The sequence below is a fragment of the Arachis hypogaea genome, chromosome 2 (genome assembly GCF_003086295.3).
Source record: "Arachis hypogaea cultivar Tifrunner chromosome 2, arahy.Tifrunner.gnm2.J5K5, whole genome shotgun sequence".
NCBI classification, from domain to species: domain Eukaryota; kingdom Viridiplantae; phylum Streptophyta; class Magnoliopsida; order Fabales; family Fabaceae; genus Arachis; species Arachis hypogaea.
Window position 1 is genome coordinate 40189986 of NC_092037.1, and position 21658 is coordinate 40211643.

The 21658-nt window shown below is 37.8% G+C and overlaps 1 protein-coding gene across 1 annotated transcript; it reads right to left on the bottom strand.

Moving 5' to 3' along the window:
- Positions 1 to 251: 251 nt before the first annotated feature.
- Positions 252 to 8845, bottom strand: LOC112724364 (uncharacterized). The gene is made up of 3 exons (XM_025775409.1): positions 7063 to 8845; positions 840 to 1134; positions 252 to 465 (listed from the first exon to the last, which is right to left on the bottom strand). Exons 1-3 carry the CDS (start codon positions 8843 to 8845, stop codon positions 252 to 254), a joined length of 2292 nt encoding a protein of 763 aa, XP_025631194.1.
- Between the last annotated feature and the right edge of the window lie 12813 nt (positions 8846 to 21658).

Below are 21658 nucleotides of genomic sequence, written 5' to 3' on the forward strand. Positions count from 1 at the left end.
ATGAAAACATCCCTAAAAGTAGCTTGAACTTACTAAAAACTACCTAAAAACAATGCCAAAAAGCGTATAAATTATCCGCTCATCAGCCATCCACTGAGCTGGCGACCCTAGGCTTATCTGAGTGGAAGCTTAATGAGAAGGACAAGGCTGACCAAGCTACACCTTCTAACAACTCATATAAGTTCGCCATCCTATACTGTGAGCTAAGATTTTAGCACTTTGATAAGCGAAACCTTATTGTGGAAAGGAAACTAGCTGTACTCTCTGATTTGAGGCAGTTTTCTGAGCCTCAGATTAGGGATTGGGGTTGGGTATTTCTGGACAGAGAGCTGGTGCGAGTGAATGAGTCTTGGGTCCGAGAGTTCTATTGCAATTTCTACCAAGCGAGCCTTGATACAATTCATCTCAGAAACAAGTAGGTTCTGATTACAGAGGAGGCTATTGAGGACATCCTCCACTTTTAGCCTGAGATCAGTGATAAGGATGTCCAATCATGGTCTCTATGCCTTGAAGTTTTGACTTCAATGAGCGCAATATCAAGCTTCCAACCACTACACAACTCCTTCCTACTCTTAGTTCCACAAAGAGCTTTAAGTTGCCCATTTGTTTCAATCAAACCATATTCAAGTGAGAAGGTAAAGTTTAGGGGTAAGAATTTTACCCTTTTGAATGTAGTGTTGGACGGTAACTTAGGAAGGGTAACTTCCCCACACTTGGACAATGCGAGGTCTACTCCTTTGTGTTCTTCCTTGGATATCTCCACCTCTTGACAACTTCTTTCAATTTCTTCTTGCTTGTTGACTCCTTCCAATTCCTCCTCATCATCAATTAAGTCAAACTTCGGAGGTTGTGTGAAATCTACTTCAACATCGGCTTCACATTCATCGAAAGAGTCTTCAATGAGATCACCAACATCACTTGGTGGTGAGTTGTCCTCAATAACTTCAACTTCAAATTCCATGGGAGAGGATTCCATTTTGGATAGGAACTCGTCAATGATGAAATCTTCCTCTTGCGTAACCTCTTCAAAGTCTCTAACTATGGTATGCTTTGGAGGTTGTACACCCTCCTCAACATCAATATTAAGCTTCTTGGAGAGAGGTTCTTGAGATTCCCATGGTGGTTCTGCATCTCCTAAATTTTCAACCACTTCTTCCTCTTCTTCAACAATCATGGCTTCCTCTAATTGTTCCAATAAAAAATCTAACTCCTCACTCTCCACCAGAGCTTCTAATCTCTCCTTCATGCTTTGCTCTTCTTTTGATCTTTCGCATGTGGCTACGGAAGCACCTTGAGTATTCAAGCATTGGTAGGCTAAAGTATGCACTACCTCGGTCAAGTTGGTCACAAACTCTAGTGTATTCCTTTGCATATCCGCATGTCCTTGAAGTAACAAAGTGAGAGAATTACCTATTGGGGCTTGGGGTGGATAGGAAGGTTCATCATTTTGGAGGAAGGGTTCATAGTAGGAAGGTAGTTCTTCTTGGTGGAAATATGGCAGTGATGTGTATTGAGGTGGCTCTTGGTAGCAATCATGATGGGATTGTGGTGATTCCAAAGAGTCTTGCTCATAATGGTCATAAGGATGTGGTATGGGTGATTGGTCATATGATGGATAAGGGCATAGAAAGGTATTTGGTCAAAAGAAGCTTGTGAGTGTGATTGAGGATCATGTTGAGGAGAGTTCATAGGCATGTGGTGGGGTCGGTGACGCGTACAACAAGACCTACCATGTCTATTAGATTGGTATGCATTAGGATTGGAGTTATACTTATATGAGACTAGAGGAGGTTGTCCATAAGCTTGTGGAACCTCCCAACCTTGATTATTCCATCCTTGATGCATGTTGTCATTAAGGTTCACATTTCCTACAACACAATTAGAACCAAACTCAAAGCCAAAGAGGTGAGAATTCATAGTGAAAGTGAAAACAAAACTATTAAAGTCCTAAGGCTAACAAAAACTAACAAACAAACAAAAGACAACCATATTCACAATATTCACATATATACAATAACCAATAACAAGGCACACAATTGCAATTCCCCAGCAACGGCACCATTTTGATGATCGGACTTTTGTGTGGTCTAGAATTTTACTAATGAAATCTCGTTGCAAGTATAGTTTCTAAACCAACAATAATCCTTTCATACAAAAATTTGTTTGTCACAAGTAACAAACCCCTAATAATCCTAATAACCGAAGTATTTAAACCTCGGGTCATCTTCTCAAAGGAATTGCAGGGTAGTATTCTTGTTATTGGTTATGAGTTATATATTTTGGGGTATTGGATGAGAATTGAGAAAAGTAAATGGTAATGAAAATCAAATGCTAAACGGTCTTGGCAAGGTTTGGTAGTCAAGGATCTCTATCCTTATCACTAAACGCATCATGATAATTGCAAGGATCAATCCCATTAAATCATCCTCTAACTAGTAAAGGAAGGTCAAATGAGCTATATCAATCCAAGTCCATAGATCCTAAATATTCATTAATTGAATTAATGAGAGCTAGAGTCAACGGCTATCAATCATTAATCACTTGGATATTAGTAACTCAAGAGTTCCTAAGTTACCTTCTCAAACCAAGAACATAAAATTCTACTCTAACATCCTTCCAAGCATTTTATCAAACACTTGGGAGGCACAAAAGGAAAGCATAACAAATTGATAACAAGAATGAATTCTAACAACAATTAAATGCAAAAGATTAACAACAACAATCAAGGAAAACACAATTAACTTGAATTACCTCAAATTGCATTAAAAGAAGATAAGAAGAACAAGAATAGATCAACTTACAAAGTATGGAAACAAAATAAAGGAAATTGCAATAAGAGAATAGAAGAACAAGATGTAACAACATAGAATTGGAAGGTAAAAGTAGATGAAAGCAAAGATTAAAACCTAGATCTAAGAAATTCTAGCCTAAACCTAATCCTAATTCTAGAGAGAAGAGAGAGCCTCTCTCTCTAGAAACTAACTCTAAAACTAGATCTAAAGTATGTTATGTGTATCTGGTGTACGAAATTGCAATCACACTTTTGCAACTCTGCACAACTAACCAGCAAGTGCACTGGGTCGTCCAAGTAATACCTTACGTGAGTAAGGGTCGATCCCACGGAGATCGCTGGCTTGAAGCAAGCTATGGTTATCTTGTAACTCTTAGTTAGGAGATTAATAATAAAAAGGATTTTATTTGTGAAAAGTAAAAGAGCATGAAAAGAATGGTACTTGTTATTCAATAATAGAGAGCAGGTTAGGGTTTTGGAGTTGCTCTGTCTTCTGAATTTCTGCTTTCCTACTGTCTTCTTCTTCCAAAAATACATGTCCCTTCCATGGCAGGCTGTATGTTGGTGGATCACCGTTGTCAATGGCTACCATCCGTCCTCTCAGTGAAAACATGTCCTCTGCGGTTTCCCGTATGGCTAATCATCTGTTGGCTCTCACTTGTATCGGAATAGGATATATTTATCCTTTTGCACACTATCACTGTGCCCGACTGATGAGCGGATATTTTGTACGCTTTTTGGGGCTAATTTCATGTAGATTTTAGCATGTTTCATTTAGTTTTTAGTAAAATAATATTAGTTTTTAGGCAAAAATCATATTTCTGGACTTTACTATGAGTTTGTGTGTTTTTCTGTGATTTCAGGTATTTTCTGGCTGAAATTGAGGGAGCTGAGCAAAAATCTGACTTAGGCTGAAAAAGGACTGCTGATGCTGTTGGATCCTGACCTCCCTGCACTCGAAATGAATTTTCTGGAGCTACAGGAGTCCAATTGGCGCGCTCTCAACGGCGTTGGAAAGTAGACATCCAGGGCTTTCCAGCAATATATAATAGTCCATACTTTGCGCAAGGATAGACGACGTAACTTGGCGTTAAACGCCAAGTTCATGCTGCTGTCTGGAGTTAAACGCCAGAAAAACGTCATGATCCGGAGTTGAACGCCCAAAACACGTCATAACCTGGAGTTTAACGCCAAGAAAGGCCTTTACACGTGGAAAGCTTTAGTCTCAGCCCCAGCACACACCAAGTGGGCCCCAGAAGTGGATTTCTGCACCAATTATCTTAGTTTATTCATTTTCTGTAAACCTAGGTCACTAGCTTACTATTTAAACAACTTTTACAGACATTTCTTGTACCTCATGACATTTTCAGATCTGAATTACATACTTTGTGACGGCATGAGTCTCTAAACTCCATTGTTGGGGGTGAGGAGCTCTGCAGCGTCTCGATGATTTAATACAATTCCTTTGTTTTCCATTCAAACACGCTTGTTCTTATCTAAGATGTTTATTCGCGCTTAACTGTGAAGAAGGTGATGATCTGTGACACTCATCACCTTCCTCAATCCATGAACGTGTGCCTGACAACCACCTCCGTTCTACATCAGACTGAATGAATATCTCTTAGATTCCCCAACAGAATCTTCGTGGTATAAGCCGGATTGATGGCGGCATTCATGAGAATCCGGAAAGTCTAAACCTTGTCTGTGGTATTCCGAGTAGGATTCCGGGATTGAATGACTGTGACGTGCTTCAAACTCCTGAGGGCTGGGCGTTAGTGACAGACGCAAAAGAATCAATGGATTCTATTCCAACCTGATTGAGAACCGACAGATGATTAGCCGTGCTGTGACAGAGCATAGGAACGTTTTCACTGAGAGGATGGGAAGTAGCCACTGACAACGATGACACCCTACATAGAGCCTGCCATGGAAGGAACCTGCGTGTGAGAAGAGGATTTCAAGGAAGAGTTGAAGTCAGAGGACAGAGCATCTCCAAAACTCCAACATATTCTCCAGTACTGCAAAGCAAAGTAACATTGTTCCCTCTTTTGTTTTTATAATCAAATCTAGTAATTTCACTTTTAATCCAAATAATCCTATTGACATCCTGACTAAGATTAATAAAATAAATATTAATTGCTTCAAACCAATAATCTCTGTGGATTCGACCCTTACTCACGTAAGGTATTACTTGGACGACCCAGTACACTTGCTGGTTAGTTGAACGGAATTGTGAAAAGAAAGTAATCAGTTAGTTAAATTGGTTCTCTTTGGCGCATGCCAAGGAGCCTTTAATCAAGGATCACAATTTCGTCCACCAAGTTTTTGGCGCCGTTGCCGGGGATTATTGAGTTTGGACAATTGAAGGCTTATTTTATTTCTTAGATTAGGAATAATTTATTTTTATTTTTATTCTTATTTTTATTGTTAGAGAGTCATTAAATCTTGATAGGATAGTTTCTTTTCAAAAATTTCTTTTCAAAATTTATTATTTTTCTCTTAATTAATTGCTAATTTTCGTGAGTTTTAGTGTCTTGTTCTAAGTTTGGTGTCAATTGCATATCTCATATTTTTCTTTAAAATTTTCGACTTGTGATTTTTGTTCTTCATTAATCTTCAAGTTGTTCTTGCTTATTTTTCTTGTTTGATCTTGAGTTTTTCTTGCTTTGTGTCTTTTCTTGTTTCACTTGTGTTCCTTTTAAAGCACTAATTGGAATATCTGCATCAAGTGTCATATTTATTCCCAATTGGCTAAAGCATTGGTTTATATTCTTGATAAGGAAGCACCAGTACTTTTGAAAATCTTTTTCAAAAATAATTTTTCCTAATTTAATCTTGTGCCAAACTTTAAGTTTGGTGTTTTCTTGTTAATCTTTCCTTAATTTTCGAAAACTTGTCTTGATTTCCTAAAAATTTTAAGTTTGGTGTTCTTTCTTGTGTTCTTGGTGTTCTTGTGAATCTTCAAAGTGTTCTTGAGTTTTTCTTGTGTCTTGATCTTAAAATTTTTAAGTTTGGTGTTCCTTGGTGTTTTCCCTCCAAAAATTTTCGAAAATAAGGAGCATTAGATCTAAAAATTTTAAATCTTGTATCTTTTGTGTGCTTTTCTCTTTCATCATAAAATTCAAAATTCAAAAAAAATTTATTTTCTAACTATTTTTAAAACTACTTTTTCGAAAATTTTACATTAAAAATTCAATTTTCAATTTCAAAATATTTCCACTTTCTTTTATTTATTTCGTTTTTATTTTATTTAAAAAAAATAATAATAATAATTTTCTTTCACAAAATATCTTCAAAATATTTTTATATCTATATCCCATTTTTTTTGTTATTCCATTACTATAAAATAAATAATTCTCAACATATAAATTCTCAACTTGTATTCCATTAAGGAAGTAAGTATGAATGAACAGTCCAAGAGGACTCTGGGGTCATATGCTAACCCCACTACTGCTTCATATGGGAGTAGTATCTGTATACCTTCCATTGGAGTTGGTAGCTTTGAGCTGAATCCTCAGCTCATTATCATGGTGCAGCAAAACTGCCAGTATTCTGGTCTTCCACATGAAGAACCTACAGAGTTTCTGGCACAATTTCTGCAAATTGCTGATACAGTACATGATAAGGAAGTGGATCAGGATGTCTACAGACAGTGGCGGAACCAGAAATTTCATAAGAGGGGGGCCAATTAAATATAAAATATAACAAAAAATTAACAAAATATGATTTGTAGCATATATATCAAAAAAGTAATTATATTATATAAAAGTCAATGTTCAACTACATACTTTAAGATTTTGATATTTTTAAACTTGCTCGACGATGCTTCATGGAACTAAAATCATCAATTATCATCTCTGAAGTGAATTTTGAAGCAATTTCCTTTTCAATATATACAATCATACAATCTGCTAAAAATTCATCTTCCATCTTGTTTCGAAGCCTTGTTTTAATAATCTTCATAGCTGAAAAGGCCCGTTCAGTTGTTGCTGTTGTCACAGGAAGAGTCAAAACAAGACGAATTAATCTATCAATTAAAGGATATATATTTGATTTTCCTGTCTCTGTCAATTTTTGACACAATTCAGCAAGAGTAGACAAATTCTGAAAATCTGGAGCTTTAACCACATCAAGTTCATAATGTTGTAACTCATAATCCAATTGAATCTTTTCTTGCTCAGAAAAATCTAAAGAATAGAAATTCTTTACAAGATTGCATATGTTGCAAACACTGAATAACTTGAAAGCATCTTTAGGATCTAGAGATGTACTCAGTATGAGGAGCTCGGTTGCTTGCTCACTAAATCTACTATTTAGCTCTTTCAATTGAAAATCTATCACGCTAGTAAAAATGTCAACACGATAGTGGTGTTCAACAGTGACAACATCCTTTTTACGACGAGACCGAATTATGTCACTAAAAGAAGCACCCATATCAGGTATCTGAATAGCATGATCATTGCAGAAAGAACTAACTTTCTCCAAAAGTGCTCCCCAACTACTATCTCTTAACTGTTGAATCAATGACTTTGTACTAGAAACCAGATGCATAGCATTCAAAATGTCTTGAGATTTTTGTTGCAATGCTTGACAAAGTTTATCAGTGATTCCCATGATTTCTTTCATCATATGCAAAATGAAAACAAAATCAAATGATAATAAAGATTTAAGAGCATAAGTAGCATCACCACGTTGAGAATATGTAGATCCATTAGTAGCCAAATCTTCCAGAACTGAAGTTGTTGCTCCAAACATACGTAAAAGGCTACAAATTGAGTTGAAGTGAGAGCTCCACCTGGTATCTCCTGATCTTTTTAATGTGCCAATTTGATTTGCTCCTCTTCCTGTTTCAATTTGATTAGTTGCAACTAAATGGGAAATTTCAGTTGCATAAGCAGATCGTAATTCATCATTGCGTTTGCAAGAAGAGCACACAACATTGATAATATTACTCAAACTTTGGAAAAAAGCATGAACATCAACAACTTCTTTAGCCGCAGCAACAAGAGCTAGCTGTAATTGATGAGCAAAGCAATGAACATAATATGCATAAGGACATTCTTGAATAATTAAAGCTTGTAACCCTTTCCACTCTCCACGCATATTACTAGCTCCGTCATACCCTTGACCTCGAACATTTTGAATGTTGAGATTGTGATGAGATAATGCAGAACAAATCTCTTGTTTTAGAGTAGCAGAAGTAGTATCTTTGACATGAACAACATCTATTAGCCTTTCTTTGACAAATCCATGCTTATCAACAAATCTAACAACAAGTGCCATTTGTTCTCTTCTAGATTCATCTCTAGCTTCATCAACAATCAAACAAAACTTTGCATTACCAATCTCATTGCGAATTTCATTTTGCACCTTTCTAGCAAAAACATGTAGAATTTCCTTTTGAATAGAAGGTGATGTGTATATTGCATTTTGAGGAGCATTATCCAAAACAACTGCATCCACTTCTTTATTGTAAGAAGCTAATAATTTTAACATTTCAAGAAAATTTCCTCGATTCTGAGACTCATGACTCTCGTCATGTCCCCTAAAAGCACAAGCTTGAAACGTTAACCATTTGACAGTATCAATAGAGGCTTTAAGACGCAATCTATTGCTTAAAACTTGTTGTGAGCTTTGCTTAGCCAATACTTTGTCAATGTGACATAATTGATTAAGCAAATCTTTACAAGACTTAACAGCAATATTATGAGGAGAATTAAGAGATTTACCCACATGAGATAAAAATGCACAATCCTTTCCATTATTCACTTTTTTCCAATTGCGAAATCCTCCTGATGTGAATGGACTTGATTTTCTAGAAAATAAATAGCATGGAAGACAAAATGCAGCATCCACTTCTGGCGAATGTTCTAGCCAAGAAAAACTCTTAAACCAATGAGCTTTGAAACGACGAGGATGACTTTCTAGACCACAAAGAGGGTACTCATCCATAATAAATTGATATGGTCCAAACTTTATGTATGCTCTACGGATTTCATCTTGTTGATTGATAGGATAATTCCAAATTTGCGGACGCTTTCCGGGATCACGCATCAATGTATCAATATTAACTTGATCTATTTCAGTCCTTGCTATTTTGGAAGCAGGGGGTTGAATATCTTGCTCAACAAGTTGTGTCACAGGTTGTTCAATAATATTTTGAACATTACTCAAAGAATCTGAAGCTGAATTTTGTTCATCATATATTCTCTCTTTTCTCTTGAAAAATGAGTGAATTGTTTTCATCTTTGACATTTTTAACTTAACTTGAACTATCTAACAAAAAAAAAACAAAAATAATTGCATATATATTATTTTCTTAAAAAAAAATATTAAACCTATTGAGCAATAACAAATAATTTTAGAAACACAAATATATAATAACCAAAAATAAAGTTATTGATTTACCTGATTATTTTTTGTTCCAAGTCTCACAAAAAAATAATTCTATTGAGTTTTGTCCTCACTTCAATCTTTGAACACTGTCCATTATAAAAAAAATAAATTAATTATTTTAAATAAATAATGTAAATAATACTTGACATTGTCATTAACTTAAAAAAAAATTGAAATATACCTCTTTGAATCTTTGTTGTGCATTCAATGGTTAATATTTTGTTGTTCACTTCTCTTCAATGGTTTTTCTTCGTATGTCTTGTTTTGGTATGGAAAGAAAATTAGAATGAGAAGAGTAGAAGACCAAAAGTTTGGGAATCACTAAAAGAGAGAGAAAAGTGGCGCTATGCCTATGATAGTTTGAAACAAATATTTGAAAAATGTACTAGGGTTACTTTAATTAATAGTATGGGCTTGGGCTAGTATAATAGAACCATTTTTATTAATTATTAGAATGGGCTATTTGTTAACAAGAGCAACAATAATTCAAATATCTAATACATAATGCAGTTTTTAGTTTTTTTAATTTATAAAATTTTGTAAGTTATATTTTTTTTAATATTATATATAAAAAAATTTAATATTATTAATTATTACTATTTACTATTTTTTTAAAAAAATTTGGGGGGGACCATGGCCACCTTAGGTCCCCCCGTGGATCCGCCACTGTCTACAGATTACTACTGTTTCCATTTGCTGTAAAAGATCAAGCTAAGAGGTGGTTAAATAACCAGCCTAAAAACAGCATAAAAACATGGAAACAGCTGTCAGAAAAATTCCTGAATCACTATTTCCCTCCCAAACGGATGACACAGCTAAGGCTAAGCATCCAAGGCTTCAAACAAGGAGATAATGAATCCCTTTATGATGCCTGGGAGAGATACAGAGAGATGCTAAGAAAATGCCCCTCTGAAATGTTTTCAGAATGGGTGCAATTAGACATCTTCTACTATGGGCTTACAGAAAAAACTCAGATTTCTCTAGACCACTCAGCTGGTGGATCTATACATATGAGAAAAACAATTGAAGAAGCTCAAGAGCTCATTGATACAGTTGCCAGAAATCAGCATCTGTACCTAAGCAGTGAATCCTCTATGAAAGAAGAAGCTAAAACAGTAACTGCAGAACCCAGTCCAATGGATCAGGCTAACGAATTTAATCAGCAATTAGACTTTCTAACTCAGCAGCTAGCCGAATTCAAGGAAATATTACAGGAAACAAGAATGGCTAACAGGAACATGGAAGTGCAATTAAAACAGACAGAAAAGCAACTGTCAAAACAAATAGCAGATGAATGCCAAGCAGTTCAATTAAGAAGTGGGAAAACATTAAATACCTCACTTCAAAGCAGCAAGAAGACAGGAAATGAACAAATAGCTACTCAAAATCCCTCTGAGGACAGGCAGAGCCCAGAAAGGGATAAAGCTGGCGCTGAACGCCCAAACCATGCTCATTCCTGGCGTTCAACGCCAGAAACAAGCATGGATCTGGCGTTGAACGCCCAAAAGGAACATGGTTCTGGCGTTCAAACGCCAGTAACAAGCAAGGAGGTGGCGTTTAACGCCACTCCAGCTTCCACACCTGGCATTCAAATGCCAGTGGGTGATCAGTCACATACAAGTACTGATAGCAACCCTTCTAAAAAGGCTTCCCAACCCACTTCTGTAGGTAATAAACCTGCAGCAACTAAGGTTGAGGAATACAAAGCCAAAATGCCTTATCCTCAAAAACTCTGCCAAGCGGAACAGGATAAGCAATTTGCCCGCTTTGCAGACTATCTCAGGACTCTTGAAATAAAGATTCCGTTTGCAGAAGCACTTGAGCAAATACCATCTTATGCTAAGTTCATGAAAGAGATCTTAAGTCATAAGAAGGATTGGAGGGAAACTGAAAAAGTTTACCTCACTGAAGAATGCAGTGCAGTCATCCTGAAAAGCTTACCTGAGAAGCTTAAAGATCCTGGGAGTTTTATGATACCATGCACATTAGAAGGTGTTTGTACCAAGCAAGCTTTATGTGATCTTGGGGCAAGTATCAATCTAATACCTGCATCTACTATCAGAAAGCTTGGTTTAACTGAAGAAATTAAACCAACCAGGATATGTCTTCAACTTGCTGATGGCTCCATTAAATACCCATCAGGCGTGATTGAAGACATGATTGTCAAGGTTGGGCCATTTGCCTTTCCTACTGACTTTGTGGTGCTGGAAATGGAGGAGCACAAGAGTGCAACTCTCATTCTAGGAAGACCTTTCCTAGCAACTGGCCGAACCCTCATTGATGTCCAAAAAGGGGAAGTGACCTTGAGAGTCAATGAAGAGGAGTTCAAGTTGAATGTTGTTAAAGCCATGCAACATCCAGACACCCCAAATGACTGCATGAGTGTTGATATTATTGACTCTCTGGTAAGAGAAGTCAATATGGCTGAGAGTCTCGAATCAGAGCTGGAGGACATCTTTAAAGATGATCAGCCTGATTTGGAGGAATCAGAGAAAATAATAGAACCTCTGAAAGTCCCTCAAGAAGAGGAGAAACCTCCAAAACCCGAACTCAAACCATTACCACCATCCCTGAAATATGCATTTCTGGGAGAAGGTGAAACCTTTCCTGTAATTATAAGCTCTACCTTAGAGCCACAGGAAGAGGAAGCACTAATTCAAGTGCTAAGGACGCACAAGACAGCTCTTGGGTGGTCCATTAGTGATCTTAAGGGCATTAGCCCAGCCAGATGCATGCACAAAATCTTGTTGGAGGATGACGCCAAGCCAGTGGTTCAACCACAAAGGCGGCTGAACCCAGCTATGAAAGAAGTGGTGCAAAAAGAGGTCACTAAATTACTAGAGGCTGGGATTATTTATCCTATTTCTGACAGCCCTTGGGTGAGCCCTGTCCAAGTTGTCCCTAAGAAGGGTGGCATGACAGTGGTTCATAATGAAAAAAATGAACTGGTTCCTACAAGGACAGTTACAGGGTGGCGTATGTGCATTGATTACAGAAGACTCAATACAGCCACCAGAAAGGATCATTTTCCTTTACCATTCATAGACCAGATGCTAGAAAGACTAGCAGGTCATGAATACTACTGTTTCCTGGATGGATATTCAGGTTATAATCAAATTGCAGTAGATCCCCAGGATCAGGAGAAAACAGCATTCACATGCCCATCTGGAGTATTTGCATACAGAAGGATGCCATTTGGCCTGTGCAATGCACCTGCAACCTTTCAGAGGTGCATGCTCTCAATTTTCTCTGATATGGTGGAAAAATTTCTGGAAGTCTTCATGGATGACTTTTCAGTATTTGGAGACTCATTCAGCTCCTGCCTTAACCATTTAGCACTTGTTCTGAAAAGATGCCAAGAGACTAACCTAGTTTTAAACTGGGAAAAATGTCACTTTATGGTGACTGAAGGAATTGTCCTTGGGCACAAAATTTCGAACAAGGGAATAGAGGTGGACCAAGCTAAGGTAGAAGTAATTGAAAAATTACCACCACCTGCTAATGTTAAGGCAATCAGAAGCTTTCTAGGACATGCAGGGTTCTATAGGAGGTTTATAAAGGATTTTTCAAAAATCGCCAAACCTCTGAGCAACCTGCTAGCTGCAGACGCGCCATTTATCTTTGATGAAGAGTGTCTGCAGGCATTTGAGACTCTGAAAGCTAAATTGGTTACAGCACCAATCATCTCTGCACCAGACTGGACATTACCATTTGAACTGATGTGTGATGCCAGTGACCATGCCATTGGTGCAGTGTTGGGACAAAGACATGACAAGCTTCTGCACGTCATTTACTATGCAAGCCGTGTGCTAAATGATGCACAGAAGAATTATACAACCACAGAAAAAGAGCTACTTGCAGTGGTTTACGCCATTGACAAATTCAGATCCTACTTAGTAGGATCAAAAGTGATTGTGTACACTGATCATGCTGCTCTTAAATATCTACTCACAAAGCAGGATTCAAAACCCAGACTCATTAGATGGGTGTTGCTTCTGCAAGAGTTTGATATAGAAATAAGAGACAAAAAAGGGACAGAGAATCAAGTAGCAGATCACCTGTCCCGAATAGAACCAGTAGAAGGGACGTCCCTCCCTCTCACTGAGATCTCTGAAACCTTTTCGGATGAGCAACTGTTTGCCATCCAGGAAGTGCCATGGTTTGCAGACATTGCAAACTACAAGGCAGTGAGATTCATACCCAAAGAGTACAGTAAGGTGCAATCAAAGAAATTAATCACAGATGCAAAGTACTATCTTTGGGATGAACCATATCTCTTCAAGAGATGTGCAGACGGAGTAATCCATAGATGTGTGCCTAAAGAGGAAGCACAGAAGATCCTTTGGCATTGCCATGGATCACAGTATGGAGGACATTTTGGAAGTGAGCGAACAGCCACAAGAGTCCTCCAAAGTGGCTTCTACTGGCCTACTCTCTATAAAGATTCCCGAGCATTTGTGCTTAATTGTGACAGTTGCCAAAGATCAGGCAACCTACCTCACAGTTATGCCATGCCTCAACAAGGAATCTTGGAGATTGAGTTGTTTGATGTATGGGGCATTGACTTCATGGGACCTTTCCCACCATCATACTCAAACACTTATATTCTGGTGGCAGTGGATTATGTATCCAAATGGGTGGAGGCTATTGCAACACCCACTAATGACACTAAAACAGTGTTGAAATTCCTCCAGAAACATATCTTCAGCAGATTTGGTATCCCTAGAGTGTTAATCAGTGATGGGGGCACTCATTTCTGTAATAAACAGCTTTACTCTGCTCTGGTACGTTATGGAGTCAACCACAGGGTGGCTACTCCATATCACCCACAAACTAATGGGCAAGCTGAAGTCTCAAATAGAGAACTTAAAAGAATCCTGGAATGGACTGTAATTAACCGTAGAAAGGATTGGGCAAGAAGCTTGGATGATGCTCTGTGGGCATACAGAACAGCATTCAAGACCCCTATAGGGACCTCTCCATACCAGCTTGTGTATGGAAAGGCATGTCACTTGCCAGTGGAACTGGAACACAATGCCTATTGGGCAACCAGATTCCTAAACCTTGATGCCAAGTTAGCTGGAGAAAAACGATTGCTCCAGTTAAATGCGCTAGAGGAATTTAGACTCAATGCTTTCGAGAATGCAAAAATTTACAAGGAGAAAGCAAAAAGATGGCATGATAAGAAATTGTCATCCAGAGTCTTTGAGCCAGGGCAGAAAGTTCTGCTATTCAATTCTAGGCTCAAATTATTCCCTGGGAAATTAAAATCCAGGTGGAGAGGTCCATATGTAATTACAAGTGTGTCACCATATGGATACGTAGAGCTTCAGGATAATGAATCTAACAAAAAGTTCATTGTTAATGGACAGAGAGTTAAACATTATCTTGAAGGCAACCTCGAGCAAGAATGCTCAAAACTGAGACTTGATTAGAGCTCAGTGGTAGTCCAGCTAAAGACAATAAAGAAGCGCTTGCTGGGAGGCAACCCAGCCATTTGCAAAGTTTATTTACTAATTTTTCTTTTCTTTACAGGTTTGAGTCCAAGTATCTTCAAAGGTGAAATAGCAATTGGTTGAAGTCACAGAGTTACAGGGAAATTTGGAAGCTCACTGGCATGAGAAAGCCAGTAAGAAACACTTTGGGCGTTAAACGCCCGAAAGAAGCACCCACTGGGCGTTTAACGCCAGTAAGGGTAGCCATCTGGGCGTTAAACGCCAGAAAGGAGCATCTTCTGGGCGTTAAACGCCAGAAAGAAGCACCTTCTGGGCGTTTAACACCAGTCTGCTAGCATCCTGGGCGTTCAGAAAAACGCCCAGTAACAAAGGACTTCCTGGCGTTCAACGCCAGAAAGAAGCATCATCTGGGCGTTGAACGCCCAGGAAAAGCAACAATTGGGCGTTAAACGCCCAAAACATGCACCAGTTGGGCGTTTAACGCCAGGATGGTGGGAGGAGGTAAAACTCATTTTTCTTTATAATTTTTCTAAATTTTTATGTTTTAATTCATGATTTCTTGCATAAACATGTTTCAAATTGTCATCCTGCAAATCAAATTAGTTTTCTAAAAATCCTAATTTCTAAAATCCCTTTTTCAAAAATATTAAATATATCTTAATTCATAAACACAAATCTTTTTCCAATCCAATTCTTTTTCAAATCTTTTTAATTTCTTCTCATATCTTTCTCAACTCATCTTATTTTCTTTAAACTGCCTCTCCTTCTATTCCTCTCCTTTCCTTTCTTTTGCTTGAGGACAAGCAAACCTCTAAGTTTGGTGTGATGTGCCATGATCACTGAGCTAAAACTCATTAAGATCATGGCACCTAAGGGAATAGGAAGAGCAAGGATGTGAACTTAAGGGAGCTGAAGCGTCAGAAATTAATTCTTAAAGGCACCCCACAGACTAGAGGAACATCCACTTCCCAAAACACAGGTCGTTGAGTTCTAATCTTTACCTTAACTCTGTGATAATTATTCTTATTAGAAATTGACCTTAGAAGTTATATATTTAGTAGTAATTAGTATATCTATTTTGATTTTATTTCCAATTAAGCTATAATTTATTTTTCTCATCATCATTAGGCATGAATAAAGTAGTAGATTTTTTTTCAGAATAAAGAAGTAATCTATATTTTTCGAGTTCTTAATAATAAAATTTATAATTAATTATATGTGGTGGCAATACTTTTTGTTCTCTGAATGAATGCTTGAACAGTGCATAATTTGTACTTTGAATTTGATGAATATTGGCTCCTGAAAGGATGAGGAACACGAAAAATATTATTGATGATCTGAAAAATCATAAAATTGATTCTTGAAGCAAGAAAAAGCAGTCAAAAAAAGAAAAAAAAAACACAATATTCACAAGCCATGGGCACTAGCCAAGAGTAAAAAGGATCCAAGGCTTTGAGCATCAATGGATAGGAGGGCCCAAGGAAATAAATTCCAGGCCTAAGCGGCTAAACCAAGCTGTCCCTAGCCATGTGCTTGTGTCATGAAGGTCCAAGTGAAAAGCGTGAGACTGAGTGGTTAAAGTCGTGATCCAAAGCAAAAGAGTGTGCTTAAGAGCTCTGGACACCACTGACTGGGGACTCTAGCAAAGCTGAGTCATAATCTGAAAAGGTTCACCCAGTTATGTGTCTGTGGCATTTATGTATCCGGTGGTAATACTGGAAGACAAAGTGCTTAGGGCCACGGCCAAGACTCATAAAATAACTGTGTTCAAGAATCAACATACTACACTAGGAGAGTCAATAATACTATCTGAATTCTGAGTTCCTAAGGATGCCAATCATTCTGAAATTTTAAAGATACAGGGAGATGCCAAAACTGTTCAGAGACAAAAAGCTACAAGCCCCGCTCATTTAATAAGAATCTGAGCTTCATTTAAAACTCGAGAATATTATTGCTTCTTTATTTCTGTTAAAACCTATTTTATTTATCTAGTTGCTTGAGGACAAGCAACAGTTTAAGTTTGGTGTTGTGATGAGTGGATATTTTGTACGCTTTTTGGGGCTAATTTCATGTAGATTTTAGCATGTTTCATTTAGTTTTTAGGCAAAAATCATATTTCTGGACTTTACTATGAGTTTGTGTGTTTTTCTGTGATTTCAGGTATTTTCTGGCTGAAATTGAGGGAGCTGAGCAAAAATCTGACTTAGGCTGAAAAAGGACTGCTGATGCTGTTGGATCCTGACCTCCCTGCACTCAAAATGAATTTTCTGGAGCTATAGGAGTCCAATTGGCGCGCTCTCAACGGCGTTGGAAAGTAGACATCCAGGGCTTTCCAGCAATATATAATAGTCCATACTTTGCGCAAGGATAGACGACGTAACTTGGCGTTAAACGCCAAGTTCATGCTGCTGTCTGGAGTTAAACGCCAGAAAAACGTCATGATCCGGAGTTGAACGCCCAAAACACGTCATAACCTGGAGTTTAACGCCAAGAAAGGCCTTTACACGTGGAAAGCTTTAGTCTCAGCCCCAGCACACACCAAGTGGGCCCCAGAAGTGGATTTCTGCACCAATTATCTTAGTTTATTCATTTTCTGTAAACCTAGGTCACTAGCTTACTATTTAAACAACTTTTACAGACATTTCTTGTACCTCATGACATTTTCAGATCTGAATTACATACTTTGTGACGGCATGAGTCTCTAAACTCCATTGTTGGGGGTGAGGAGCTCTGCAGCGTCTCGATGATTTAATACAATTCCTTTGTTTTCCATTCAAACACGCTTGTTCTTATCTAAGATGTTTATTCGCGCTTAACTGTGAAGAAGGTGATGATCTGTGACACTCATCACCTTCCTCAATCCATGAACGTGTGCCTGACAACCACCTCCATTCTACATCAGACTGAATGAATATCTCTTAGATTCCCCAACAGAATCTTCGTGGTATAAGCCGGATTGATGGCGGCATTCATGAGAATCCGGAAAGTCTAAACCTTGTCTGTGGTATTCCGAGTAGGATTCCGGGATTGAATGACTGTGACGTGCTTCAAACTCCTGAGGGCTGGGCGTTAGTGACAGACGCAAAAGAATCAATGGATTCTATTCCAACCTGATTGAGAACCGACAGATGATTAGACGTGCTGTGACAGAGCATAGGAACGTTTTCACTGAGAGGATGGGAAGTAGCCACTGACAACGGTGACACCCTACATAGAGCCTGCCATGGAAGGAACCTGCGTGTGAGAAGAGGATTTCAAGGAAGAGTTGAAGTCAGAGGACAGAGCATCTCCAAAACTCCAACATATTCTCCAGTACTGCAAAGCAAAGTAACATTGTTCCCTCTTTTGTTTTTATAATCAAATCTAGTAATTTCACTTTTAATCCAAATAATCCTATTGACATCCTGACTAAGATTAATAAAATAAATATTAATTGCTTCAAACCAATAATCTCTGTGGATTCGACCCTTACTCACGTAAGGTATTACTTGGACGACCCAGTACACTTGCTGGTTAGTTGAACGGAATTGTGAAAAGAAAGTAATCAGTTAGTTAAATTGGTTCTCTTTGGCGCATGCCAAGGAGCCTTTAATCAAGGATCACAATTTCGTCCACCACCGACATTTGCGAGTTTGAAGCTCGTCACAGTTATCCCATCCTAGATCCTACTCAGAATACCACAGACAAGGTTTAGACTTTCCGGATCTCAGGAATGCTGCCAATTGATTCTAGCCTCTACCACGAAGGTTCAGATCTCACGAGTTTGAGTGCTTTGTTGTCGGGAGATGCAGGTCAAACTTGTGGATTAGAAACCCAAGAGATACACACTCAAGCTGTCGCCCAATGACTACGTTGAGCTCATATAGAACGGAAGTGGTTGTCAGTCACGCGTTCATAAGTTGGGGAATGATGATGCGTGTCACGGATCATCACATTCTCCATGTTGAAATACGAGTGAGTATCTTAGAATAGAAACAAACGTGATTGAATAGAAAACAGTAGTAATTGCATTAATCCATGGAAACACAGCAAAGCTCCTCACCCCCACCTATGGGGTTTAGAGGTTCATACTATAGAAGATACAATAGGATTTGTAAAAAATGTCATAAGTTGCAAAATAAATCTCTAAAAGTAGTTTTTATACTAAACTAGTAACCTAGGTTTACAGAGAATGAGTAACTAGATGCAGAGAGTGCAGAAATCCACTTTCGGGGCCCACTTGGTGAGTGTTTGGGCTGAGCTTCCTAGTTTTCACGTGCATGTGCCGTTTCTAGAGTTAAACGCCAGCTTTGGCGTTTTACGCCAGAAAATGGTCTCTAGTGGGCGTTTAAACGCCATTTTGGCACATCAAATCTCAGGAAAAGTATGGACTATCATATATTTCTGGAAAGCCCAAGATGTCTACTTTCCAACGCAATTAAGAACGTGCCAATTGGGTTTCTGTAGCTCTAGAAAATCCACTTCAAGTTCAGGAGGGTCAGAATCCAACAGTATCTCCAGTCCTTTTTCAGCCTCTGAATTAGATTTTTGCTCAGGTCCCTCAATTTCAGCCAGAAAATACCTGAAATTAAAGAAAAACACACCAACTCATAGTAAAGTCCAGAAATGTGATTTTTGCATAAAAATTAATAAAAATACAACAAAAAGTGAATAAAACATGCTAAAAACTATATAAAAATACTACCAAAAAGCGTATAAAATACCCATTCATCACAACACCAAACTTAAACTGTTGCTTATCCCCAAGCAACTAGACAAATAAAATAGGATGAAAAGAAGATGGTGGTGAAATAAAATCTCAGAGTCTTCAATGAAGCTCAAATTCAAATTAGATGAGCGAGGCTTATAGCTTTTTGCTTCTGAGTAGTTTTGGCATCTCATTTTATCCCCTGAAACTCAGAATGATTGGCTTCCTTCAGAACTCAGCATGCAGATAGTGTTATTGATTCTCCTAGTTTAGTATGTTGATTCTTGAACACGGCTACTTTATGAGTCTTGGCTGTGACTTTAAGCATATTATTTTCCAGTATTACCACCAGATACATAAATGCCACAGACACCTAACTGGGTGAACCTTTTCAGATTATGACTCAGCTTTGCTAGAGTCCCCAGTTAGAGGTGCCCAGAGTTCTTAAGCACACTCTTTTTACTTTGGATCACGACTTTAACCACTCAGTCTCAAGCTTCTCACTTGGACCTTCATGACACAAGCACATGATTAGGGACAACTTGATGTATGATAAATCCCATTTGTAGGGTTTATCTTGTATTGATTTTTGGGGATTTTATCACCTTTTACCTACATTTATTCAATGAAATAGCATGGTTTTATAACTTCTCTCTTAATTGTGCTTAAGAGTGAAAACATGCTTTTTAGGACTTAAAATAGCTAAATTTAATTCACCTTGATTCCATTAGATACCTTGATATGTTTGTTAAGTGATTTTAGATTTAGGAGGCAAAGATTGGATCAAGGGAATGAAGGAAAAGCATGTAGAAATGGAGAACTCATGAAGAAATGAAGGAATCGCAAAGTCTGTCAGGCCGACCTCTTCACGCTTAATCGACCAGAACTTGAGCTACAGAGGTCCAAATGATGCGGTTTCAGTTGTGTTGGAAAGCTAACATCCGGGGCTTCGAAACGATATAAGATTTTCTATAGTTGCATCGTGCATAAGGCCGCGCACGCGCACGGTATGCGGACGCGCCGATGGTGGCACATGATCCACTTAATGCAACTCGTGGCCAGCGATTTTAGAAGCCTTGTGGGTCCATTCCAACTCATTTCTAATGCTATTTATGCCAAGGATTGAAGGGGGAATCAACATACTTTTGTTCATTAGTTTAGTTTAGCTTAGTATAGTAGTTTGAGAGAGAAGCTCTCTCTTCTCTCTAGAATTAGGATTAGGAATTAGGGTTAGATTAGGATCTCATAGTTCTAGGTTTAATTCAAGTCTCTTTCTACTTCTACCTTCAATTGGTGATTGCTACACTTTGGTTCTTCTTTCTATCCCTATTCTCTTGTTGTAATTTCTTTATTTTGTTTCTAGGTTTTGTAATTGAGATACTCTTGTTCTCTTTGTTTTCTTTTAATAATGCAATTTGAGGTAATTCATGATAATTGTGATTTCCTTGATTGTTGTTGTTAATTCTTTGTATTCAATTGTTGTTATAATTCATTCTTGTTGTGATTTACTATACTTTTCTTTTGCACCTTCCAAGTGTTTGATGAAATGCTTGGAAGGATGTTAGAGTACGATTTTATGTTCTTGGCTTGAGAAGGTAACTTAGGATTTCTTGAATTACTAATGTCCAAGTGATTGATAGTTGATAGCCATTGACTCTAGCCTTCATTAATCCAATTAGTGGAAAGCTAGGATTTATGGACTTGGATTGATATAACTCACTTGACTTTTCTTTGCTATTTGATTAAAGGATAACTAAGTGGGATTAATCCTTGCAACTACCATACTTGTGGCTAGTGATAATGATGAAGACCCTTGACAACCAAATCTTGCCAAGACCATTTTGTTAATAAAATTTCCTTACCATTTACTATTCATATTTCTCATCTAAAATCCCAAAATAAACAAGTTCGTAACCAATAACAAGAACACTACCCTGCAAGTCCTTTGAGAGACGACCCGCGATTTAAATACTTCAGTTTATAGATTTTAGGGGTTTGTACTTGTGACAAACAAAATTTTTGTATGAAAGGATTATTGTTGGTTTAGAGACTATACTTTACAACGAGATTTCATTAGTGAAATTCTAAACCGTCAAAAATCTAATCATCAAAATGGCGCCGTTGCCAGGGATTTGCAATGGTGTTATGTTATTGGTTATTGTACATATGTGAATATTGTAAATAGTTTGTCTTTTGCTTGTTTACTAGTTTTGTTAGTTTTATTTTGTTTTTCCACTATGAATTCTCACTTTGGCTATGAGTTTGGTCCTAATTGTGTTGTAGGAAATGTGCATTTCAATGATGACACTCATTATGAATAGAACCAAC